Consider the following 27,885-nt stretch of genomic DNA (forward strand, 5'->3'; position numbering starts at 1 on the left):
CTTATTTTTTTTCCCAACCAAACAATTGAAATTGATGAGTGTATTTCTATTCCTCTATTTCCATGCGAAACAAACAAGATAAACCTGGTTCTGAGAAATGAGTGGAAATGCTTGAAAATTGGGTTTCAAGCACTAATTTCCATTTCCATAATTTTTGAGAAACCAACCAAACAGGCCCTAAGAGTAAAAAAAAAAAAAAGTCAATCAAAGATATATCCTCACCAATTAATCCACAAGGTCTATTTGTGTAATTGAGCGATTCTACATGGGGTCTATCTGGAATTAACCCTCTATGAAAACGAATCAGTCGCACTCAAAACCAACAAACGAAAACCAGAACGACTTCCTCTTCCCTCGTTCTTCATCTTCTCCTTCAAAAAATCCCAAATCCTAACCCTAGAACCCCCAATTTCCCCTCAAAACCCTAATTCGACTTCCAAAAATGGGCGGTATCATCGAGTCCGGCCCCTCAAACAAACCCTCAACCTTCGTCTACTCTCAAACCCCATCAGAAACAGCCTCGACCTCGATCACCAACGCCATCATCGGATCTCACGAGTTCAAGATCATCGGTTACTCTCTCAACAAAGGATTAGGCATCGGAAAGTACTTAGCTTCCGGTAGTTTCAGCGTTGGGGGTTACGAGTGGGCGATCTATTTTTACCCTGATGGAAAGAACCCTAAGGATAAGGCGCGTTTCGTGTCGGTGTTCATCGTGCTGGAGAGCGAGGGGGCCGACGTCAGGGCTTTGTTCGAGTTGAGGATTTTGGATCAGAGTGGAAAAGAGAGGCATAGAGGTCACAGCCATTTTGGGAGACCGCTGCCGGGTGGGCCGTATATTCTTAATTGCCGTGGGAGTATGTGGTGAGTTTTCTTATCTAGTCTGCTAGTTGTTACCATAGTTTGACAATATTATGGTTTGACAAATCGCTATTCGAAATGAACACCCATCAAGATCATTTTCTAGTTGACAACCAAAAGGAAAAGAAGAAATAATGGGAACACATATATCTCTGCTAGTTGTTATCATACTCGGCCATGAATAATACCATATATGAAAGAAAGCATGAACTAATTGTTTCTAAAAGAGATAAGTTAGGAATGACGGGCACCTGTCACATTCCTGCAACCAATGACAACTACTTGTTTTGGTTAAGTACAAGATTCAGACCTGTGTTATGCTTGGGATTTTAAAAAACAAATTTCCAAATAAAAATAGTAAAAGTAAAGTAGTAAGTTAAACAAAAACAAACTAAGAAAAAAAATCCCATGCATTAGTAAAATGTTATAAGTTGATAAAGTTCTACTAAAACTAATTTAATATTCAAGAGAACACATATTTGCTTGGACTTTGTGTTTCCTCCTAAACCTCGCATTCTTGATCTTACAAAACATCTAGTTTAGCCTTTTGAGCTCTTCATTGTCGATTTATAACCAATGGTTAAAGGAAATATTGCTGTGCATATATTATCAACACTAAGCAAAACAAAAAAATCATCGAAATTAGAAGGTCAGGCATGCCACTAAATTCTAATATTTGTCCAATAGCTCGTCTCTACATCATATTTCACTAAAATATAGCCACACAAAGTATCTGTAATATAATATATGGCCGATAGCAAGTAGTCTCTATAATATATTTTAAAAAATTCTTCGAAGTTAGAAGGTTAGATGTGGCACTATATTCTAATCAATGTTGAAAATAGCGATAACGTATAGCGTAACGTTTACCTCCGGTTAGGTTACAATAGCGATAACGCATAGCGTAACGTAGGTTAAATAATTTATTATTATTTAAATAATTTATAGATATATAACATTCAAAATAAAAAATATGAATAATCATCGTAATTTTCAATTTCACAAATCAATATATCATCACAATTTCACACCAAATCAACCATGTTTGCCTTAACAATCAATCCAAAAGCATAAAATACTTCAAGTTCGAAACCAAAAAGGATCCAATGATCCATAAACTATGAAGTATGAAATTATTAGGTTGGGTTGGAATCCATGAAAAAGGAGTGAAAATGGGAAGGGGAGGCGGAACTGCGGGCGGCGTGAAAAAGGCGGCGTGAAAAGGGCGTGAAAAGGGGAAGGGGAGGCGGAGCTGCGGGCGGCATGAAAAAGGCGTGAAAAGGGGAAGGGGAGGTGGAAAATAACCTAAGTTATAACTCAATCACAGCCGTTCATTTCTTTTAAAAGCAATCTAAGCCATTGACAAAATAACCTAAGTTATAAAACGTTACGCCGTTACGTTACGTAACTTACGTTATAGCTAAAATAACCTACGTTATTTTGTCTTTGCGTTATTTTCAAACGTTACGTAACGTTAAGCTAACGTTACGTTACGTTAAGCGTTATTTTGCGTTACGAAACGCGTTATTTTCAACACTGATTCTAATATATATCCAATAGAAAGTAGTCTATATCATATTTCATGAAAATACAGCTAGACAGAAGGACTCAACAAAATGACCATAAAATGAATTGAATTCTCTAGCAAAAAAAGGACAATGCGATTTAGATATTTTGTCTACAAGCGAGCAAGAGCCATAGCTAGTGAGCCAACTATCAATGCACATCTAGTGAAATGTGTACTAACAATACAATGAGGCAAACACCTCACTATGTCTCCAACTTAAATATCCTAAGAAGAATAAGATCAAGTTAATACTTTTTCCTCAAATCTCAAAAATTGAACATTAAGAACTCTGAATGAAATAGACCCTAAAAGATATAAATGAATGCAATCAAGCTAAAACTTTTGCATCATATCTTAAAGCATAGAAAATTCCGTAATCCTCTCCCCATGTGCATCAAAATTATTTTCTTTAGAAATATTTATGTTTGAGAGCTTATTATTAACAAACTATTTAAGGAGTTAGGTGAAATATATTAGATCTATTTTCGTTCATGCATTAGTGTTTAGCAGACAAATGAACAAATGACACAATTCTTTTGGGACAAATGAATAATTAGATATACATTTCTTTCAAACAGGGAAAAGTATTAGAGTTTTCTAATATATGATCTTTGAGGGAATTGTCTACATGAATGAAAAGAGTTAATATATAAGCAGGCAATTTAAAGTTACACTCACTAAATCTCAAAACATGAAAATAAATTTAGTTAGTTTCATTTTGCTAGAGTTGTAGCCAGTAATAATAACTTAGTAGAAGGTAGTGCACTACAATACGATAAAACTACAATTGAACATTAGTCTTAGAGATTTAAGGAAATTATTGATAATTTCTATAACAAGCACAATTAGATTGAATAGATAAGGTGGCTCACATGCAAAATGTTTTTTTTCCCTAATGCACATTTAAGAAGACTAAGCTTTATTACCAACTCTTTATGTTTAATTCCTATCAACTAAACCATGATTTTTGATTAGCTCCTAAAATGAAACATGATAATGAAATGAAGATTTCTGGATGCCTAAGCAAGTTAAATAAATATATAGAATTATTCAACAAAACAAAATAGGCAAACCAAATAATTCATGAAGCAACAATATTGCCCCACAATATAAAAATTACAATTTGAGATTGGAGATTATATTAAAAATAAACTTTTAACATGAGAATTATTCAATGAGCGAAATATCTAAACTGCATCAGATTTATCTACTACCAGAAAGCTTGCCGTTCAAGCATATGGCTACTATTATCTTTTTTCCATTTCACTTACATGTCTATGGGGTTGAGACAACTAATCATATGCACATCAAAAGATATTAAGAAACAATGATAGCAATTAATTCAAATTTTGACACTATATAATTTTAAATACAATATAATTTATACTCATTGATAGCCTAAATAAAAAAGACTTACCTAATTATGATTAAAATTCCAGAAACATCGTATTTATTTCCTTGACTATTGCTAATATTTTAAACTAGCGCCTTGCCTGCCTAAGCCTAGGTGGTACCTAGGCGGCCTACCTAGGCGGCCTACCTAGGTCTTAGGAGCGTCTAAGGGTGCGTAGGTTATGTAAGGCTTAGTTCTTTGTCGTAATTTTCTCCGCTGCAACCTCCACATCCTCTAATCACCTTCGAAATACTCAGGCCGCCTCCTTTAACTATGAACACAGCCTCCACCTCCTTCAAATTTTAGAGAACCTCCTCCACTACTTAAACAAAGAGCAAAATCCACTTAGACACCTAGGCGCTAGGCGTCAGACGCCTAGTGATGCCTATTGCTTTCTATAACATTCACATTTATTATCAATTACTATAAATAAAAATTTAAAAATGCGAAAATTGCCTAGGCCTCGCCTAGGCTCTAGGCTTCAGGTCTGACGCCTTAGCTGCCTAGTATATTTTATAGCTTTGACACTTACTTAGATCTGCAAAACTTCATTATTCCGCTATACCAGAGTGATGTTCAAATACTAAAACATGAAAGATCTAACATTAGGTCACAGCTAATAATCATGAAAATTGATATATTTAAAATGAAGTTTCTTAAATTTCTACCACTACACTTAAACTATGAAATCACAGAAGCACAAGAACATTGACAAAATCACAGGTTTACAAATCTGCCAAAATAATCAGTTTGAATTCTAAAGCAAACAAATCACATTACTAAAGCTTTCAAATCTAAGTGCCGTGTTAAAAGAATTACCAACTTCATATATGCCATTTATAATTGTATAACCTTCAACTTTATTAATGGGAAACTCTTATGTTAAGAAGACATAGTAGCTTGAAAACACATGGAAATTTTCATTCTAAGCCTTTATAAACTCGAATAGTTCTAAATAAAGATGCTTTCCCCCTAAAAGTTCAATTAAGAACAGTTAAAATAACCCCAAAATCTGAGACCAAGCACAAATAACTTAATAACCTTACTTTTCTAGTGATAGATTCAAGATGTGCCTCATTCTTGCTTTAATAATGTATAGTTAAAATGACTAAAATTTTTCTAAGGATTATGAGATATAGATATGGAGTAGAGAAAGGATTTGAATCTGTTGGATGTTTAAGCACATCAATCGAGTGCTGGCTATTGCCTTGGAACTTCCTTTGGGTCTGCATTTAAGTTCATGGAATAAGAAGTAGATTGATGAAAGAGGAAAGTTCTAGTTTGAAGAGTAAAACACACTACGTCGATTTAAAAGGAAAGTTGCTTTACAATGAATCAAATCATTAGCCTGAACTAAGGTTAGATTATCCATTATTTGAACAATCATGAAACATAGGTTTCATATGAAAGATAACAAAATTTATAACTGAAAATGAAATATAATTATAACTAAAGTTCGTTTAATTGGATTCATATCTTCAACATGAACCGGAAGACTTGCATGTCCAAAATATACTTAAACAAGAGTAAACAGAAAGCAAAAAAGCAAAGTAAAATACCTCTTCTAGCTAGTTATAAATGTACAAAGCATCATTCGATATATAGTACTGTGAAAATGGGTTGTAGTTTGGTCTTAGCATGTAAAATTCCTAAAGATATCCGTATGCTAATCTTTGGACTATTTTATTTTAACAAATTAAAACTCCGGTTTAATTCCCCACAAAATTTTGAACCAAACAACTCACTTTTATTTTAATGGAATGGATAAAGGCTTATTACCTCAAAATAGTACCAATCCAAACATGATCTATAAAGCTAAACAAAATGCGTGTGAACATTATTATTTCTGTTAAATGTTTAGCTTTTGCAAGTTTGCATTGCTTATAGCAGACAAATCATAATTGCCAAGAGAGGATTTTACAATGAGATATTATTTCTAGAAATATGTTCTATTAGTTCATTCAAAGAAAATAACTATAACTTCTTATGATTGTGAAAGAAAATGAATCGATCAATATGTACCATCAACTATGACATCTTACCACCAAGCTCATATTTTTATACAAAATCATCTAGGACATTTACACTATTAAGTTTTATACACGTGCATTGCACGTAGTTAAATACTATGATTAAGTATTTTTAGATTATTTTCTAACTAAAATTTGTTTCTAAGTTCCACTTTAATAGCTTATGCTCGCTTTTGTCTCTAAACTTTAATATTACGATTATTTATTTTCTTTGACGTTTGTTTAAATGGGCTACACCCAATTTAAAATTTCATGTTGATATTTGAATTGATAGAAAATAAATATAATTTAAAACTAATTTAAAATTTTATATTATTTTGACTGACATGATACCAAGCTTTACTTGAGAAAGTACACTGTTGTAAAAGTAAAAAATATTAAAATAATGTTATATAAGAAAGGTGAATATTTAAAACTAATAAGTCAAAATGATTGGTTAAAAGTATACTAAATCGATACAAAAGAGAATATGAAGTTTGTTCCTAATCATTGATAGATTTGATAAGAAATTATAAATTAAAGATTAATGCTAACTCTATTATACTTTCATATGATAAAAGCATCTGCACAAGCATATAAAAATACTAAAATAAGCTCATAAAACACCCTTCTAAAGATTCCTAAATTCACTCAAAATAATTACACTATTCTATAAAATATTTAGAAAATATTATTTTTTGTTCTTTCTATTTTTTTTATTGAGCTAAAATCAATCCTTTCTCACCTTTATCTTTTTCACGAACAATTCTAGAGTAGTGTCTTCATTATCTACTCGATTGTGACATCAGGCTAGAGTTGTATTTTTTGTGTTGTTATATTTCTTGGGCTCGTTAATATTTTATCTTGTCATTTAACTTCACAAAAAAGTTAAATGTATTTTTGATGTTCAACACAAACTTCTTAAAATATAGACTTTGATTTTTTTATTATTTCAATGAGAATAAATATTAATCTCATATATATGAAATTCTTTTTGTTTCTAATTTATTACTTAAATAAGATTAGGAGTTACCTCTTTTTCTCTACAATGAATTCTTCCGATGTGCATCCAATAAGAGTTTTTGTTACGTTAATAATATTACATTTTCTCTATTCTTGACATTTTTCACAAAGGTCTAAACTAAATACCTGTATTTTTATGCTAATTTGCCTAAGATTATAATATTAATATTTAATTTCTTTAGTATTTAAAGAGCAAAGTATGAAATTTATGAATGCTTATTAATTTTTCTTATATCTTTTATAGAGAATTCTCCTTTGATTGGGATAAAGTTATTAAATTATTCTTTAATATAACTCAGTTGGTGCTTCTTTAATAGACATGCTTTATGTTAATGCCAATTTAAATGGTTTATGGACGTTTTCTGAATTTTAGATTTATTTTCGTCACTTTTCCATTTGCAATGAAAATAGCTTGATTCTTTTGTAGGATATCTCTGAACATTCTAATAGTATCGCCATATGTAATTCATTATATTCTTTTACTCTATAAATATTATTAACATCAGAGATTAATGTTTCTAAATTATAATCAATTAATGCTAAGCTATTATATTATAGTCTTTTATCATTTTTATGGATTTAAACTCCTATCAATTAATGTTACTAATGTGTTTTGCTGCTCTAACTTATTAGTAAAATTTTATGCAGTTGTTTTAATTTATATGATAATAATATTTTTAAGCTATAATATTTTTTAATTTTTTATTCCCTAACCGGATATTTTTAATCAATTCTTACCAAACAACTACACTTTTCTTTGCCATGTTTTAAAATTTCAGCCTTTTTTTATCGTTTTAAACTTTGAGGGTGTGATTTGTAATTTTTAAAACTTTAGGAGCATTTTAAAAAAAAATAACTTTTAAGTTTGTTAGTTGTAACTTCTATGTTTTTCATGTGTCGATGGTAATTTTTAAATATCACAATATTTCTTACAACTCTGAAATTTTGAGGCTGCTTTTTGTAATTATTAAAACTGTAGATTAACTTTTAAAAAATTTAAATTTCAGTAGTCTACCAATAGTTTTCAGATTTGATGTGTATTGTATATAAATTAAAAAAAAATAGTTTTTTTAATGGTTTTTAAATTTTAAAATAGTTTTTTCTACAACTTTTATAACTTTAAGGTTAATTTCGACAAATTTTAAATTTTTAGGTGCATGAGGGTAATCTCTTTAAATCATCTTTTATTATTTGTAAATTTTAAAAATTTAAAAATTTCAGGGTTGTTTTTTATAATTTGAACTTTTGAGTGTGTTTCTATAATTTTTGGGACATTGATGGTGTTAATGAAAAACTTTTAAATTCTTGGGAGGTTGTTATTAATTTCTTGATTTCATGTTTGTTGTTTTAATGTTTGATATGCCAGAAATTTTCAGGTGCGTTATGGTAATCCCTTGAATTCATCTATGTTGTTTAGAAGTATTGAAAATTTAGAATTTCAGGTGCTTGTTTGTAATTTAAACTTTTGAGGGTGTTTCTATAATTTTTGAGATGTTAACCACAAATTTCAAATTCTTCGCAAACTGCTGTTAATTTCTTGATTTCATGTTTGTTGTTTTAAGTTTTTAGACGTCAAAATAGTTTTTATAATTTTAAACTTTTCAGGGTGTTTTGTGTAATTTTAAAACTTTTTAGGCTTTTTTACAATAATTTATGTATTATAGTACGTTAGCTACGTATAATTTCTTTATCTTAACAAAATAATGCAAGATGTTTTATATATTTTATTAATATTATTTTTTAAATTGTTAAGCTATAAATAGTTCACATAGGATTAGGATAGGATATAATTATGATTAGAATAGATTAAGATATAAATTAAGCTATAAATAGTTCACATAGGATTAGGATAGGATATAATTATGATTAGAATAGATTAAGATATAAATAAAATATTTAAAATAGTGAAGGGCAATATTGACCATAGAAAGATTTTTCCGAACTCGTGCTTTTAAAGGGAGAATGATTTGTTAGGCATTCAAATTGTTTGTCATAATAAAGAGAGAATATATGTGCATTGTTTCATTGCTGATCAACATTTGACACTCCTAGGCCTAGGTTCCCATCTCATTATATGCCATTTCTAAATTTACCTTGCCTTCATTTGACACTCCAAGGCCTAAGTTCCTATTTCGTTGTATACAATTTTGAAGTCCACCTTGCTCTGTCTCATGGCTGATCCTTGATATTTGAGTATAGATTTTCTACAGTAATTGTATAATATCTTGTCCTATTTCTTTACGCATGTTTAATTTGATATTTTCAGATTTTGGCTCTTCTTTTATGTCTCATGTCTACATTAAAACAAATCCTTGTCTATTACACAGGGGGTATAAACGTTTTTTCAGACGAGCTGCCTTGGAGGCTTCAGATTATCTCAAGGATGATTGTATTTCAATTAGTTGCCGTGTTGGGGTTGTGACATCCAATACCAAGGGGCCCAAATCTTCTAGTATACCTGTGCATCCCTCTGATGTCACTCAACAGGTTGGCCAACTTCTAGAAAGTGGAGAGGAAACTGATGAGTTTTTCAAAATTGATGATGAGATCTTTGAGACTCATAAATTGGTATTTGCAGCTTGATCACCTGTTTTCGGAGCACTACTTTTTACTCCAATGAAAGCCTAACTTACTTTCAAATTATTCTTCCTTAGTTATGCTTTCATAATTATAGAGATTGGTTTTAATTGATTATGGTGTGGTGAAGATGGAGGAGAGGGGTGGTGGGAGCGGATGTGGAGGAGGAGAAGGGAAGATTGAAGATGTGAGCATTTTGGTGATCAACAGCATTTTGGTGATCAACAGTACTTCAGGGGTGGAAGCAAGTATGGTTTGGTCATGGGATATTTTCACCCCTTAGCTCTTAACACTTAATTCAAGGGGGTTGGAAGCAATTTTCCCTTCGTTAAATGTAATGCCAACCAAATTATTAAGTTTGATAATTGTTCAGTAGCCACACGTATAAATGTATAGTATATGAAGGCACCTCCTGGTTGTGCACATGAGTAAATTTATAGGATGTTCCGTATAATGATATACTGTCTTCTGCATTAAGTGTAGTTTAGTGTGATTGCAGTTAAGGTTTTATATAATCGACCTCTAAATAATGTATAATAACACATAGTATGATTGAACAATAATGTTTATTGTTTAGGGTCTGTTTGGTTAGTTTCTAGGAAAATGAGTTCCAAGGGGAAAAAACCACATCATTTTTTTCACACTTATCCTGCCCATTTCCAAACTCAAAGGTCAGAACCGTGTTTTTAGGTTTTTAGGAAAAATGGGTTGTTTTGGGGTGCATTTTCCTCTTTTTGTTTAACCAAACAAGAGAAACACAAAATATTCCGGAAAACTCTAAATGGATGTGTCAATACCTCCAAAAGGTTTCCTATTTTTTTGTTGAACCTAACAACCCCTTAGTACAACAGATATTGATCCTACATCCGGACCTTGTTTTTTAAATTATTCCCAAACAAGGAAAATTTCTTTGAATTGGAATATTGGATGAGAAAATTGCTTAAATTTTATACTTTTTATTTCCTCATGTCAGGCAAATCCCTTTTCCCTTCACTACCTTTGAGCCAAGGAGAATTAAGAGGAAAACAAAATGCAAACCCAACGCATCAAAATGCCATACTGTTTTTCCTAGGGAAAATATATGCACATTAGAAGATGTTGAAATGTGGCTTCATTATATATCCATACTTGACATCGTCTGACAATTGCGTATTTGCCTTATGCACAGTTAAATGACACGAACACATGAGATAAAAGTTTTGTCAGCTGTTCTTGGTTTTGTGAAATAAGAGAGGTAATGGAACCGGGTTAGTGCAAACTTTGGTGGTAATATTGCATGAAGCATTGTTGCTATAGGTTGCTTTTTGACAAGATGTGATGCAGCCTCGACATATCCAATCCAGTGTGCTTTAGGTATTTTAATCATTTAATGAATGAATAAAAGCTTCAGATGATGTTCTGCCGACAGATCATATATCTAATCCAGTGTGCTTTAGGTATTTAATGAATGATTAAAAGCTTCAAATAATGTTCTTTTCTCATATCATTGCAGGGAAATAGATCAGATGTTTCATCATCCTCTATGTTCAGTGATTCCCTCCCCAGCAGTGGTTATTTGCACAGCCTGGTTGATGGTGAATACGTAGTATGTTCTTTTGGTGATATTCCAGATGTACCTTCCAGCATGGAAGACGAAGAAGGGGTAGGTCTTTTATACTAGTTGATCATGGCATTTCTCTTCATATAAAAATTTAGCTATTTTCCAAGTTATTATTAGTGTATACGCTGCTAGTTTATGTTAAATTTGTTTCTTTTTTTCTTAAAGGGGAGATTGTTGCTCTCTTTAAACGTTATGCCAACCAAACATTTAAGTTTAATTGTTTCGGTAGCCCCGCATATAAATGTATATTATATGAAGGCACCTTTGATTTCTTATTGCACATGAGTATATGTTATAGGTTGTTCCTTATTATTGTAAGCTGTCTTCTGCATTAAAAGTAGTTTAGTGTGTGGAATGCAGTAAGGTTGTGGAAAAGCAGTCGCTAAAATATTATAATAATTGCTTAGTAGGATTGAACAATATGTTTAGTACAACAGGTAGTATATCCTACATTCTGACCTTGTTCTTTTTTTGTTTTTTTAGACTATTCTCAAACTAGGAAAATTTCTTTGAATTGAGAAAATTGCTTAAATATTATTCTTTTTATTTCCTCCTTGATATTCTTCTCGTAACTAACTTATGTCAAGAAAATTGCTTTTTCCTTCACTATCTTGGAGCCAAGGAGGAATTGAGAGGGGGAAAAAATGCAAACCCAATGCATCAAAATGCCATGACATGTTTCCTAGGAAAAATATATCCACGTGAGAAGATGTTGAAATATGGTTTCGCTAAATATCCAATCCTGATATATTCTGCCAATTGCATTTTTGGCTCTATGCACAGTTAAATGACATTAACACACATGATTAAAGTATACTTAGCTAGTCTTTGTTTCGTGAAATAAAAGAGGTAATGAAACCGGGTTAGTGCAAATTTTGGTGTGTTGCATGGAGCATTGTTGCTATAGATGGTTTTTGCACAAGATGGGATACAGTCTTCAAAATACCTAATCCAGTGTACTTCAGGTATTTTAATGAATGATTAAGAGCTTCTGATAATGTTCTCTCAAGAGATCACATATCTAATCCAGTTGCTTTTAGGAATTTTAATAATGGTTAAAAGCGTAAATTAATGTTCTCCTTTTCGCTTATCACTACAGGGAAATGGAGCAGGTGGTTCATCTTCCTCTATGCTGTTCAATGATAAGCTCCCCAGCAATGGTCATTCGTACAGCCTGGTTGATGACGAGTACGTAGTGTGTTCTCTTGATGGTTTTTCAGATATACCTTCCAGCATGGATGATGAAGAAAGGGTAGGTCTGTTAGATAACTATATGCTACCACTGCTTGTTAAGTTGTTCCTTTTCTCGGATTTCTCCTAAAAACCTCTCCATTACTCTTTTATTTCTTTTGCCAAAGGAATCCACAGATTGCATGTTTCTTTTATAGTAGTAAATCATTATCTCATCAAGTATAACATTAAAACATACAAGAATTGGGGATATGCTGTATAGGACATAAAATTAAAAAATAAAGTTGAATAACCTCCTTCAATTTTGTAATTCATCAATTCATCCCGTAATGTTTTCTTTGTATTATTGGGCTGACTAATTTTAAAACATTTAGTTTCAAGAGCTTGTCTCCACTTTCTACTTTGTAAATTATACATTTTCTAGTCTCGTCAATTAATACTATATCATCAACAAATAACATGCACCATGAGATTTTATCTTGAATATGTCTAGCGAGTTGGTCTATAACTAATGCAAAAAGATAATAGCTTAAAGCTAATCGTTGATTTAAACCTATGCTTATGGTAATAGGAAATGGTTTAGTTTCTCCTTCATTTGTCAGTTGTTACCCTGTCATATATATATCTTTAATCACATCAGCATATATCTGAAACCCACCACAATATTTCTCTAGGCACTATCATAAACTTTTTCTAGATCAATGAAAACTATATACCGATCTTTTTTCTTCTCTCTATATCTGTCCCTCAATTGTCTCAATATATGAATAGGTTTCATAGTTGACCTCCCGGGCGTAAAACCAAATAGGTTTTTAGACACATTTGTCTTATTTATTAGTCTTTGCTCTATTACCCTTTACCAGGTTTTCATAGTATGACTCATGACGTTAATACCATGATAGTTTGAACAATTTTGTGTATCTCCCTTAATAATCTTAATTTAGCCAACTATTTTAAGCCTATATCTTCAAGATATTTTCAAACTTTAATAAGAATATTGTCTGGTCGTTCAGCTCTTCTATTTTTCATTTTTTTTGAGTATCTTTAACTTCACTGATTGTAATATTTCGAGAATATCTATAATTTCTATCATGCATAATATGGTCAAAGTTTGTAGTCTGCTCACCTATTTGATTATCATTAAACAAATTATGAAAGTAACTCATCTGCATCGTTTTTATTTCCTCATTGATTACTAGAACACTTTGACCTTCACTCTTGATACATCCAATACTACCTAAGTCTCTATGCTTTCTTCCTCTCATCTTATATATCTTTTTCTCCTTTCTTTGATTCTAACTTCCTGTAGAAATCCTCATATGCCTTGTATTTGGTCTCACTAACTTCTCTTTTTGCTTTCTTTCTAGCTAGTTTATATTCTCAAAGTTTTCCTTGCTACTACATTTTGTCAAACTTCATGTAATGCTTTCTTCACTCTAACTGCTTTTTGAACTTCTTCAATCCACCACCAACTCTCTTCAACATCTAATCTAAGCCATTAGATTCTCCTAGAATATATTTACTTACATTCTTAATACAAGATGAGATACTATTCCACATATGATTTATCTCTTTATCTATATGCCATATATCTTCTTTCATCATTATTTTTTAAAATACACTAAATTCTCTCGTTTTAAGTTTCACCATTTAGTTCTTAGTCTCTTGTTCCTATTAATTTTTCTACTCCACTTATTAATAGAATATCTAATGTCATTTACCTATGTTGGGTGGTTATACTTTTCCTTGATATAATTTACAATCTTTGCAAGTTAACTTATCCACCCTTCTAGTAAGAAGAAAGTCTATTTGACTACTATTATATCTACTTTTAAAGGATATTAAGTGTTCACCCTGTTTTCTAAATTGTGTATTTGTGATAATCAAATCATGTGATATTGGAAATCTAAAATCGTTTCATATCATTCTTATCTCCATATCCTAGACCTCAATGTATCCTCTCATATCCATTATTATTCTTGCCGACATGCCCACTAAGGTCTTATCCTACAAACAGCTTTTCTCCTACTGAAAATTTTTATACCAATTCATCTACAATATTCCAAAATTCCCTTTTATTTGTATTATCCTATCTCCAACTCTTTTTAAAGCTATAATACTATCTTTTATTATGTTATCTACAAGTAACCTCACCATTTCTATTCTTCCCTTTTCCCGTGTACCAAAGTTTATACCTTGTCTTTTTAATTTCTCTTGATGTTTCACCTATCCATTTAGTTTCTTATAACAAAATTATACTATTTTTTCTTCTAATTATAATATCTAGTAATTCCAATGGTAAGTGTATCCATGTTCCAAGTAGCTAACGTGATTTTATTCTCTTGTGAAAGTCCACTACCCTTTTCTCTCTTGTGACATTCTAGTCTATGCCTACTACTATTTGACAACGATTCTAGTTTCCTAAAACACCCTTACTTGTCATTACATTGGGATGACATTGATGTAACACGTTGTTTCCGAGGAATGCCCTAGCAAACTACCTTTACTTATTATTGCACTGGAGTGGCATTGGGGTGGCATCGATGCAACGCGTCGTGGTGGGGATGCTGCTACAAATATTCTATAGGATTCATGTCATTGAAATCTGACTATATCTTACGCTAGCTGTTGGCTACCTAATACAACCCTCCTTCATCCTGGCTTGGATATGTAGTACTGTCAGCAAAATAAAGCACAACACTGGCTGAGTTAGATTTTGGTAAGGTTATTATAAAATTGTAGCTACAGGTATATGCTCCTGTTAAATATGGCATGATAAACAGTGCAGTAAAAAACAGTTAGACTATGGCCATAGCATATCTTTCAAGCTCAAGAATTTTTAAGCTAACTAGTACATATTAAAGACCACATAATGTATTCTTAATGCATTTAATCTTTTTGAGCTACATATACAAGTCTGCAGTAATTGAAAACTACATTTGGTAATCAGCTGAAAAAAGATGGATATTTATAGCTGAACAGCGCCCCAGTATCTCCATTACCCATTGGGTACAGAGAATCTTCACTCTCCATGGTGCTAATCAGCAACCAGAAGTACTCTATCTGTGACTAACTACTATATGCAGATCTCCCACTGTTCCTGTTCTTCAATCTAACATTCACGACTTGTAGACTAATCACCATTTTGAGTAACCAGCAATATGGGTTTCTGCTGATTGAATTAATAATTGGTTGAATAGTCCCTTTCTGGCTTTAGGATCACATGTCAAATTAAGTCAGACAGCTGGATACCAATATTCATGGTTCATGGAACCTTAAACATTTCCATAGAATGTATGGGTTGTTTGTACTTTGATACCCCCAAATTTTACCTCTTTTAAAGTTGATACCCTAAACTTCTCTTTGACAGTTTGATACCCAAAATGCAAAAGTTAACTTAATTTTTCCAAGCACATCAACATAGGGTAGTGAATGAGAAACAAATTTTTTTTTTTACCAAATTTTAATTTTTGAGTTTGCAGAAAATGAGGAACGAAATTAGGGCTTTGGGTATCAAAATTTCAAATTAACATCAATTTCATAACTTTGGAGTTTCAAGTCGTCAAAATAGGACTTCAGGGTATCAAAGTTAAAAAAAGGGAGAACTTTTGGGATATTGAAGTGCAAATAACCCTAGACTTGAAAATCTCTAACTGCTAATTAACCAACACAAGAAGGATTTGGCTCCTTCAATAAAAGAAATCAGGTTCTTTTTCCCCTTTTGCTTAGATCTCCTTTTTTTGTGTCATTTTATCCTTAGATGCAATTATCCTTGGTCTTGTCATTTTCCCTTATCAGAGTCTGCCTATTATGGCAGGTTCTGAAAATTGCCAACTGGTTGCATTAGTCTAAATGACATGGAAAATATGCTATCCTTTCATAGAGATGATGTTTAACCAATAGTTAGGTGACTTACGTCACAATGTTACATAGAGCCTATTGTTCATAGAGGCGCTATTTACCTGCTATTTTATGGGGTGGAGTGGATCTATTTATTTGGGCCTTTTTGGTTGATTTTTACGGAAATGTAATTCTGGGAAATAACCCATGAGAAATGGGTTGTGAAACCTATTTTTTCTTTTCCAAGCCTATTTCCGGCTTATCTATTTTTGGGATCCCATGCACTGTTTATATTTCAAGGAGTAGGGTCTCACATGTACTTTTTTTTCTTCTTCTTTTTCTTCCCCTCTCAACCAAACAAAATAAAAGAAATGGTTATGGGAAACCCATCTCCTGTACTCACCTTTTCTTGGTTTCATTGCCAACCAAACAGGCCCTTAATTGAAAAGTTGATAGGCAGATCAGGGAAATCAGAAACCCTTCATGATGCTTTTCCGTGTAACAATTCACGAGTACTGTTCAAATTTGTTAATTACCTGGTTGAGTTGTCCCTTTCTGACTTCAGTGAGGCTTTCAACTTATCTCCATCTGGATAGATAAAAGGGCTTGGTGATGTTCTAGTTTGTTAATTACAATGATAATGATGTCTATTTCACTTTTGGATGCAGATGATCATGGAAGCAATAACAGAGTCCTTGAATGGCATGGAGCTGAGGCATCCCCGAGAAGATGTGCAGTCTCAGATAGATACAACTCCAAATATTCCATCATCAAATGGTATGCAAGCATCCATATCTGAATTTAATGAACCAACCCGAGAAACTGAAGGCAACACCATTTCAGCAAGCTCCAAACCCTCAATCTCCCTCTCCTCTCAATCTCCATCAGAAACAGCCTCAACCTCGATCACCAACACCATCAATGGATTTCATGAGTTCAAGATCACTGGCTATTCTCTCTCCAAAGGGCTTGGCATTGGAAAATACATAGCTTCTGATAAATTCAGAGTTGGGGGTTATGAATGGGCTATCTATTTTTACCCTGATGGAAAAAGCCGTGAGGATAACACGTGTTTTGTGTCAGTGTTTGTTGCGCTGGCTAGTGAGGGGACTGATGTCAGGGCTTTGTTCGAGTTGACGATGTTGGATCAGAGCGGGAAGGGGAGGCATAAAATTCTTACTCATTTTGGACGAGTGCCAGAGAGCGGGCCATATACGCTGAAGTGTTGTGGGAGCACATGGTGAGTTTTCTTATCTAGTTTACTAGTTGTCACCATAGTTTTATAATAGGAGAAATTTTTTAAAAAGATCATTTTTCAAAAAATAATTAGCAAAATCAACCATTTTATAAAATTATTAGCAAAATCGACCTTTAAAAAAAAAAAGAAGTTGACTTTGCAAAAACTTAGCTTTAAATACATGGTAGTCCAGGTATTAAGTTCTCATTAATTTAACATTAAGCATTTCAGTACAAAATTCACGAGACGAGTATTTCAGAGTAACCGTAATTAGGGATCACTAATTACACGGGACTATTAGTCCCGTGTATTTTAAAGCTAGTTTTTTGCAAAATCGACTTCTTTTGGATAAAAAGAGGTTGATTTTGCTAACATTTTCGTAAAAGAGTCGGTTTTGCTTATTATTTTTCAAAATAGTCTTTTTTAAAAAATTCTCCTTTATAATATTATTATCACCATAGTTTTATAATATTATGATTTGACAAATAACTATTCAAAATGAATACCCGTCAAGGTCATTTTCTCATTGAAAAAGAAAAGAAAAAGAAGAAATAATGGAAACAAATATCTCTGGGTGACTATTTTCAAGATGAATCATGTCAATAGTAAATGAGTTAGGTATGAATAATACCATTAAAGCAAGAAGGCAGGAACATAGTTGTTTCTAACGGGAAGAAGTTAGGAATGACCGACACATGTTGCATTGGCCAATGGCAGCTTATTGATTTGGTTAAGTATTGTGGGAATATGTGGTGAGTTTTGTTAAAATGGTCTTGTTTAATGGTTGTTCTTGTTGTGAAGCTGGGGTTTTGGATGTCTTTTGTATGGCTTTTTTCCGCTGGAGCTGGATATTGATTCTTCTAATGCTCAATTTGATTAGATTAAGTTGTTTGTCTTGGACTTCTCTTAAATTTTTGATATGGTAGTTATTTTGGTTTAAAGGATAAATATTGTTGTGGTGTGCATTAAGCTGGGCACTATAGAGTTTTGCTTTTTTATTTCTGTATTATTTGTAATGAGTGCCATGCATGCAGTTTGGTTCTAATGTTTTTGGTGAGGGTGAGAAATGAAGTGGATTTTATTGAGAGTTACTCTTGTGAGCTTCTGAGTGAACAGTTTTAATTGTCAAAAACTTAAAACTATTATTTTGTTGTAGAAAATATTGGTCATATGATGCATGAAACTCATTTATATGTTCGTTATATCTGAAAAACAAGATTAGCTCTCTGGCTCTAATTTATTTTATATCTGTTGTAAATTTGAATGATTACATGTGCAAATGCACGTGATATGAAAACATTATGTTGTGTATTTATATTTTAAAATGTGAAATTTTTTGAAAGAGAGTGAAGATCAAATAATTTTCTACAAGAAGATTTTATTTTACCTTAGATATTTGAACATGAAGTCCCCCATGAATTATCTTATCTTCACTATTTAATTTGTTTATATATTAATATAAATAGATTGTAAAAGAGAAATGTGTATAGGGCTTGGGCTTTTCTGTAACTTAAAAACATAACGAACATCCAATTATGTGGGATTCAATTTTATTTACATGATATTTCATGACATAGAATGTTCAAGAAGGAGGGAGAAAAGGAATAGAAAAGAAAAGAGAACACCATTCATTGTAAAATTGCAGTTTGCCTTTTCAGTCACAATTAGAAAGAACTTGTCCACCATTCACTTAATTTTGTGCTACTCTTAGTTGGTTTTTTATATAGTAATATAGATAATTGAGTACATGTTTGAATAAATGTATGCATATACCGATGGAGCATCCATGAAGTTTCAGTACTGGTACGTGTCTGGTAAGTGGTAAGTGTCAGTACAGCTTCATGACAGAAGTACCCGTGTAACATAATTGATCAACACAGATTTAGACATTTCAAATACGGATTCAAATATTTTATTACATATCCGTATTTGTAACCGTATCCTATATGATATAGATATTTAGTAACCATATCCGTGTATAATGTATATTTCCATGGATACAGAAATTCTTTTACACCCATATTGGAGGGGCTGTGAGCTTGAGCTGCAACGTGGTTGGGTTCAGATTTGGAAACACTTGTCTTTTCAACCTAGGTGGCCATCTTAAGCAGGTTGCTCAGACCTAAGTGGCCGCATAGGCTGTGTAGGTGCTCCAAATGCCTAAAGATGGTTGATTAGGGATATTTACTGTGTAGTGTCCTCGCCATTGCGTCTGCCTAGGTGGGCGCCAAGGTCATTTTAAAAAAACTGGGTCCAAGAGATCTATCACACAACAAACTATCCATTCTCAAAAACCCTAAAACTTTTGGGTTTTTTTTGTTTTGTTTTGTTTTTTTTTGGGGTGGGGGTGGACGATAGTCCAAAATTGAGAAAAGATCCAAAGGAACAACCTTTTACAAGTTTAAAAGAGAATATAAAAAGATTTATGTTCATTAATTTACCAGCATATTTACCATGGTAGCTTCTTAATAGGATTACTCAGTATAGCTTCTTCAAAGGATTTACAAGCTTAGTTACTCGTCGTTGTTTTTGTGGGAATAAGAGAGGGGGAGGGGGAGGGGAAAGGGGAGTGGAAGCGGGGCTGTGTAGGTGCTCCAAATGCCTAAAGATGGTTGATTAGGGATATTTACTGTGTAGTGTCCTCGCCATTGCGTCTGCCTAGGTGGGCGCCAAGGTCATTTTAAAAAAACTGGGTCCAAGAGATCTATCACACAACAAACTATCCATTCTCAAAAACCCTAAAACTTTTGGGTTTTTTTTGTTTTGTTTTGTTTTTTTTTGGGGTGGGGGTGGACGATAGTCCAAAATTGAGAAAAGATCCAAAGGAACAACCTTTTACAAGTTTAAAAGAGAATATAAAAAGATTTATGTTCATTAATTTACCAGCATATTTACCATGGTAGCTTCTTAATAGGATTACTCAGTATAGCTTCTTCAAAGGATTTACAAGCTTAGTTACTCGTCGTTGTTTTTGTGGGAATAAGAGAGGGGGAGGGGGAGGGGAAAGGGGAGAGGAAGAGGAAGGGGGAGGGGGAGGATATGTTATTAGCATGAGAGCCCACCAGTTCAAACCCAAATGACCTTACTGGCAATTCACCACTTTAGTAGGAGTGCAAACACGGCCCTGTCTTGGCTTTCAGCCTTTTTATATAGAGATTGATTTGCACATTACCTTTCAAATGAAAGTAGCTAAAGAATTATGTGGTGTCGTAGTACTTACAACTTGTTGTTATGCATTGTATGTGATGTATTCTCTATGTATTTTTGTTGTATGAACATGTTTATTCTCTTTCCTTTTTCATATTTATACACAATGGTCGTAATGGCAAAAGATAATTGGATATAGTGGCCCTTAGGTATATCGATGAAGTGTACTTTGGAACTAAAAAAAGATACAAATGTTATTGTTATTGTCCTTTTTTGAACCATTTAGTGATTTCTATAAATATTACATTCTGAGTCCACGCCTTGTCTTGAATCTCGAGTTTTCTTCTTTACAGTCTGAAGATGCTGTTATGATTTCCTTGTTAATTTTTAACCCTTTATAAAGTCATTATTCCATTCTGTTTTTATCTTGAGTTTGTGCTTCAAAATAAGGAGGACCAATAAGGGTTTATATACCATGTAGTTTGAAGAGAAGTTTTGCCTTAGAGGCTCTCTCAGTCCTTTAGTATAACTCCAAATTCACAATTTGATGAGGATGTTACTTGTGAGATTTTATATCTGCAACTGATTAATATTTACATTGGAATGTATTGAATTTTCTCATTGCTGAGCGCAAGGGAAAAGGAGTTGCACTTGTCATTGAACTTTGTATTTATGTACATTTGTATGTATTAATTTGTGCTTCTGTTAATTCTTACTTTTTTCAAGTTTGTCATATTGGTTTTTCTACCAGGTAGATACTGAGAATGCATTTGTTTATTATGTTCTTGGTTATGAGGTCTATAGGAGGTAATTACCTAGATTCTAGCTTAGAAGAGTATGAAAAGTGTTCAGCCTGAATAAGTTTTTGTAATAACTAAATAGTTTCTTCGAGTTTGATTATAGAAATTTGGTACAGTATTGCAAAAAATATATGATGCCCAAAAGGATCACTCGTTTTTCTTTTACCAATATGGCAATATCAGGGAAAGATCTTCGTGATTGTTAATGTGGACTACATATTTATAGTTACTACATAAGAGATGATGTGAAGGGATCAACGATCTTGTATCATACTTGTGATATAGATTTCAGATGGAGGATCTATGATATTTACACTATTTATTAGGCGTTCAAGTTATTTGGTAAAATAAAGAGAGAAAATATATGTAACTTCTAACTTCACCTTGAGTTGTTTCATTTCTGATCCTCATTTGACACTCCTAGGCCTAGGTCCCCATCTCGTTATATGCAATTTATAACTTCACCTTGCCTTCATTTGACACTCCAAGGCCTAAGTTCCCATCTCATTATATGCAATTTCTAAGTCTACGTTGCCCTGTTTCCTGGCTGATCCTAGATATAGCATAGATTTTTATAGTAATTTTTATTAATATCTTCTCCTATTTCTTTTATGTATGTTTAATTTAAATTTTCAGATTTTTGGCTTGTCTTTTAGGGTCTCATTTCTACCATTAAAGCAATCCTTTCTTTGTCAAACTACACAGGGGTTATAAGCGTTTCTTCGGACGAACGACCTTGGAGACTTCAGATTATCTCAAGGATGATTGTCTGTTTATTAGTTGCCGTGTTGGTGTCGTGACATCACATACCGAGGGGTCGACTTCTTCTACTATTCCCATGCCTCCCTCTGACATTACTCAACAGGTCGGCCAACTTCTAGAAAGTGAAGAGGGAACTTATGTGTCTTTCAAAGTTGATGATGAGATCTTTGAGGCTCATTAATTATGCTTTCATAATTATGCAGATTGTTTTCTTAATCTGATTTTAGTCTGGTGAATATGGAGGAAAGGGGTGGTGGGGTGGAGGTGGAGAAGGGAGGAGGATGGAGGGCGGAGATGGAGGAGGGGATGGAAGATTGAAGATGAGAGAATTTCGGGGAAGGTACCTAGAGGGGGGAAGGAAGAATGGTTTGGTGAAGGGGGTTTTCACACTTGACTGCTAAAACGTAATTCCAGGCAGGTGGAAGCAGTTTTCCCTTCTTTAAACATGAGCTAACCAAATCAGCTTAACTGGTTAGTAGCCCAATATTTTAAAAAGCGGGAAAAAGCACATTTTAAGGGGTCAAAAAATGGAAGCGACACCTTGCCGTTGTGCTAAGGCCCAAAGCGGCCAAAAGCACCTAAAAAGAGTGCAAAAGCTGTGCCAGTGCTAGTGCTTAGTGGTTGGAGTATTTTTCATGGTCTTTTTTTCATTGTTATATGGTTTTTTCCCCTTTTTTCCTGAGAGGATTCTACTTTAAAGTTTGGAAGAAGTTATGGCAATAATTAATAGTGATGCATTTGGTAGGTATTTTCTCCCTTTGATAATTTACATTAAGGGCCTGTTCGTTTATTTCCTAAAAACCAAGAAATGGAAATGGAAAAGGTGGAAATCTCAAAATAATACATTTCTTCCATTTCCATCCCTAAAACTCACCCACAACATCCAATAAAATATTATTTTCATCCAACAACTCATCCACATCATCTAATAAAATATTATTTTCATCTAACCACTCATCCACCACATCTAATAAAATATTATTTTCATCTAACAACTCATCCACCACATCTAATAAAATATTATTTTCATCTAACAACTCATCCATCACATCTAATAAAATATTATTTTCATCCAAACATCACTCAACTCATCTCTTTTCATCATTTCAAATCACTCACATCATCGAATAAAATATTATAACAATTCACCTCATCTCATTAACATTTCATTTCTTTGTTTTCATCCCAAAAAGTTGTGAAAACACTTTTCTTAATCTTTCTTCACATCACCCAATAATACAATGACAACTCATCTCATCTCATTTTATTTATTATTTTTAAGAATGAACCAAACAAAAGAAAACAACAAAACTACAGGAAATATGTTTCTTATAATTCATTTTCTTATTTTTTCGCCAACCGAACAACATCAAAACTAGTTTTCTTAAAAAATCACTCACATCATCCAATAATAATGTGACAACTCATCTCATCTCATCTCCATTTCTTTGATTTCCTTTTTTTTAGCCAACCAAACAATTCAAAAACCCATTTTTCTTAGAAATAGTTTTCTATTTCTTTGATTTTCCATTTTTTTAAGGCAAACGAACAGGCCCTAAGTCATTTGACTTGTTGACTATTTGGTATGCATAGACCAGTTCATGCAGGTTTTACCACATTATAGTGTATACCGTATTTAACAATATTTCATTATTAAATCAAAGTATTGTTACACATCAATTTTATTTTACACATTATTAAATCTAATAGTGATGCATTTGATAGGTATATTCTCCCTTTGATAATTTACGTTAAGTCATTGACTTGTTGACTATTTGATATACATAGTCCAGTTCATGTTGGTTCATCACATTATACTGTGTACAATATTTAACAATATTGCATTGTTAGGTCGAAGTATTGTTACACATTACTAAATCTAATAGTGATGCATTTGATAGGTATTTTTTTCCCTTTGATAATTTACATTAAGTCATTGACTTGTGGACTACTTGATATATATAGTCCAGTTCATGCAGGTTTATGACATTATAGTGTGTACAGCACTTAACAATATTGCAGTATTAAATCCAAGTATCGTTGCACATCAATTTTATTGTTACACATTATTAAATCTATCTTAGGATCGCTGTTAATCATCACATATGCATCGGTATACTCTATTTCCTCCACTTTTGGCTTGTTTTATAATTTTAGATTTTTTCCCATTTTTTTCTTTGTTTTTGAACTTACGTCCCTGTTTTAAAATAAAAATTTGACTTTGAGGTTTTTTCCGCTTAAGCCCCCAAAAGCCTAAGCAGCACCTTGCCGCTTCGCTCCAATTTCTTCTTTCCACAACCTTGTAGGAGGCCCACGTATAAATGTATAATATATGAAGGCACCTCTTCATTCTTTAGTGCACATGAGTAAATTTTATAGGATGTTCCTTATAATAATATCCTGTCTTCTGTATTAAGAGTAGTTTAGTTTGGAATACAGTGAGGTTGTGGAAAATTGATCACTAAATAATGTATAGTAATGCTTAGTATGATTGAACAAGGATTAATTACAACCCGGTACCCTGAGGTATAGTGTAACTACACGGGTGACCCTAAAGTATTCTATCTACATAGGTAACCCTGAGTGTACAGATTATAATTACACTGGTAACCCTGAGAGTTTCTTTTTGTCTAGGCTTTAGGGTCACCTCTGTAGTTACAATTAGTAATATCTGGGTTACTGATGTAGATATGCAAACTCTGGGGTCACCCGTTTAATGACACGATACTCCAAGGTATAGGTTGTAATTAATCCATTGACCAATAATGTTTATTGTTTAGTATGATAGATATTATATCCTACATTCAGACCTTGTTTTTTATTAATTTATTCTCAATCAACGAAAATTTCTTTGAATTGGAATATTGGAGGAGAAAATGCTTAAATTTTATACCTTTTATTTTCTCCTTGACATTCTTCTGTTAGCAAACTCATGTCAGGCAATCCCTTTTCCCTTCACTACCTTGGAGCCAAGGAGAAATTGAGAGAAAAAAATTGCAAACCCACTACATCAAAATTCCATAATGTTTTTCGTTGGGAAAAATATATGCACAGGAGAAGATGGCTGAAATGTGGCTTCATTAAATATCCAAATGTGATATCTTCTGACAATTGCATATTTGGCTTTATGCATGGTTAAATGATATGAACACATGGGATTACAGTTCACCTATCTAGTCTTTGTTTCATTAAATAAAGCCGCAAAGGAACCAAGTTAGTACAAACTCTGGTGGTAATGTTGCATGAAGCATTGTTGCTATAGGTGGTTTTTGGACAAGATGTGACGCAGCCTTCGACATATCTAATCCAGTGTGCTTTAGGTATTTTAATGACGATTAAAAGCTTCAGAAATTGTTCTGCCAGCAGATCACATATCTAATGCAGTGTACTTTAGGTGTTTAATGAAATGATTGAAAGCTTCAAATAATGTTCCCGTTTTCTCTTATTACTGCAGGGAAATGGAGCAGATGGTATGTCATCCTCTATGTTACTCATTGATGCCCTCCCCAGCAATGGTCATTTGCAGAGTGTTGTTGATGACGAATACGTGATGTGTTCTCTTGATAATTTCTCAGATATATGTTCCAGCCTGGAAGACAAAGAAAGGGTAGGTCTGTCGGATACTACTAGTTGAGCATTGCATTTTGTTCATATAAAACCTTATATAATATCCAAGTTAATATAAGTATATGTTGCTACTGCTTGTTAGGTTGTAATTTGTGAATCAAGTACATCAGTATAACATGCAAAACTTGACGATATGCTATCTGTGTCATAAATTTTATAGTAAAAGCTAAAAACACACTCGAGGTACCAAATTTTTTTTAATGTTACCTTCTTCTTCTTGATTGATAATACAAAAACTAACCAAAATGATAAAATCTGTCGTCAATAGTGTAAATCGTGGTGCTTCTTGGTTGTAGTGTCATACTGTTTGTATGTGTTTCCATGTTGCCCTTAGTGTTATGTACTGTCTATGGTAAGGTTGCATTTATAAATTATAGTTACAGGTATCTACTCCTGTTAAAGAAGGATGATAAACAGTATAGGGAAAAAACAGTTAACTAGGTCTGTTTGTAGCATATTTTTCAAGCTCGAGAATTTTTAAGCCAACTAATACATATTAAAGACCACATCGTGTCTTCTTAATGCATTTAATCTTTTTGAGCTATGTATATAGGTCTGCAGTAATTGAAAACTATATTTGGTAATCCACAGAAAAAAGATGGACATTTATAGCTGAACAACGCTCCGGTTTCTCCATTATCCATTGGATAACCATACAGAGAATCTTCACTATCCATGGTGCTAATCAGCAACTATAAGTACTCTATCTATGACTAACTGCTGATTTTTTTAGTAGCCAACAATATAGGTTTCTGGCTTTCTGCTGATTGAAATATTAATTGGTTGAATAGTCCCTTTCTAGCTTTAGGATCGCAAGTTAAATTAAGACAGTTGGATTCTAATAGTCACGGGACCATAACTTTTTCATCCAAATTATGGGTTCTTTGTACTTGCACACCCCTAACTTGTATGACCTTTTTTTAACTTTGATACTACTTTGACAGTTTTATAACCAAAAATGCAAACATGTGAAATTAAGTCAGTCAGATACCAATAGTCATGGTCGATGGGACCTTAAATTTTCATTTAGATTATGGGTTGTTTGTACTTCCACACCCCCAAGTTGTATCAAACTCTTTACTTTGATACTCTAAAACTTCTCTTTGACAGTTTGATGCTCCAAAATGCAAAAAAGTTAATTTTAATTTTGTTCAAGAACATGAACATAGAATGGCGGATGAGAAACAATGTTTTTTCCTCTTTCTCTCCCATCTCCTCCCCCCCCCCNTCAGATGCAATTATCATTGGTCTTGTCATTTCCCCTTATCAGATTCTGCCTACTATGGCAGATTCTGAAAATTGCCAACTGGTTGCATGAGTCTAAATGTCATGAAAAGTATGTTATCCTTCCATAGAGATATGTCTAACCTGTAATTACATTGCGTTGTCGCATAGAGCATATTGTTCCTAAGGACGCAATTTAACTGCTATTTTATGGCGTGGATCCATTTATTAGCTGAAAAGTTGATGGGCAGATTAGAGAATCAGTAACCCCTCGTAATACTTTTCTGTCTTACCATTTCTTGAGAACTCTGTTAGTTTAATAGTTTCAAGGTTGAATTGTCCCTTTCTGGCTTCCATCTGGATAGGAAAAAAGGGGCTTGGTGACGTTCTAGTTTGTTAATCACCATGATGATGATGTTTATTTCACTTTGGGATGTAGATGATCATGGAAGCAATGATGGAGTCCTTGAGAGACATGGAGCTGAGGCATCCTCAAGAGGACATGCAGTCTATATTAGACACAACTCCAAATCTTTCATCATCAAATGGTACAGGAGATTCTGTGTCAGAATTTAACGGACCGACATCAGAGGCTGAAGGCAACACCATTTCAACAAGCTCCAAATTGGAATCATCGTCAACTACGAAAGAATCTGACCATGCTCAGAGCTCAGGCCAACAAGAATTTGATACAAGTCCTGCAAAAGAATTCATCTAGTCACACCATCGAAGGGTTGGCTTACCGCTGGGGTCTTGACTTCTTCAAGAGCAAGTGGTGAAATGAGGCAAATACGATTTGTACATATTGGTGGTGCAAAAACATGTTTGCGAAAATATGTGATAGGGACTTGTTCTTTTAGCATGTATATGATTCAGGGTTGTAAAAAGAAAGAACGAAGGCTACGTTGGTAGAAACTAGATATTCTTCGTGAATATTGTATTGGTGATTGGTACGCTCCTTTTTTCAAATTGTGCTTTGGGCAGATATAGTTGTATTTTGTTGAGTATGAAAGGAAGTTATTATTCA

General features: G+C 33.2%; 1 protein-coding gene across 4 annotated transcripts; it reads left to right on the top strand.

Annotated features, from left to right (window-relative positions):
• Positions 305-27,885, top strand: LOC109840470. Of its 4 annotated transcripts, none has more exons than XR_002246927.1 (8): positions 305-864; positions 9,181-9,421; positions 10,923-11,072; positions 12,130-12,282; positions 16,730-17,301; positions 21,951-22,206; positions 22,712-22,748; positions 25,462-25,537. XR_002246927.1 is itself a non-coding variant. In XM_020409130.1 (8 exons), exons 1-8 carry the CDS (start codon positions 443-445, stop codon positions 27,574-27,576), a joined length of 2,130 nt encoding a protein of 709 aa, XP_020264719.1. In that variant the 5' UTR covers positions 307-442; the 3' UTR covers positions 27,577-27,885. The 4 variants fall into 4 exon arrangements, 3 of the variants coding, with proteins under 3 accessions (XP_020264721.1, XP_020264719.1, XP_020264720.1); XM_020409130.1 differs by lacking the exon at positions 22,712-22,748 and adding an exon at positions 27,298-27,885 and having other exon boundaries at positions 307-864; positions 21,951-22,110; positions 25,462-25,614; XM_020409131.1 differs by lacking the exon at positions 22,712-22,748 and adding an exon at positions 27,298-27,885 and having other exon boundaries at positions 307-864; positions 9,181-9,340; positions 21,951-22,110; positions 25,462-25,614.

Source organism: Asparagus officinalis, chromosome 5 (assembly GCF_001876935.1).
Source record: "Asparagus officinalis chromosome 5, Aspof.V1, whole genome shotgun sequence".
NCBI classification, from domain to species: domain Eukaryota; kingdom Viridiplantae; phylum Streptophyta; class Magnoliopsida; order Asparagales; family Asparagaceae; genus Asparagus; species Asparagus officinalis.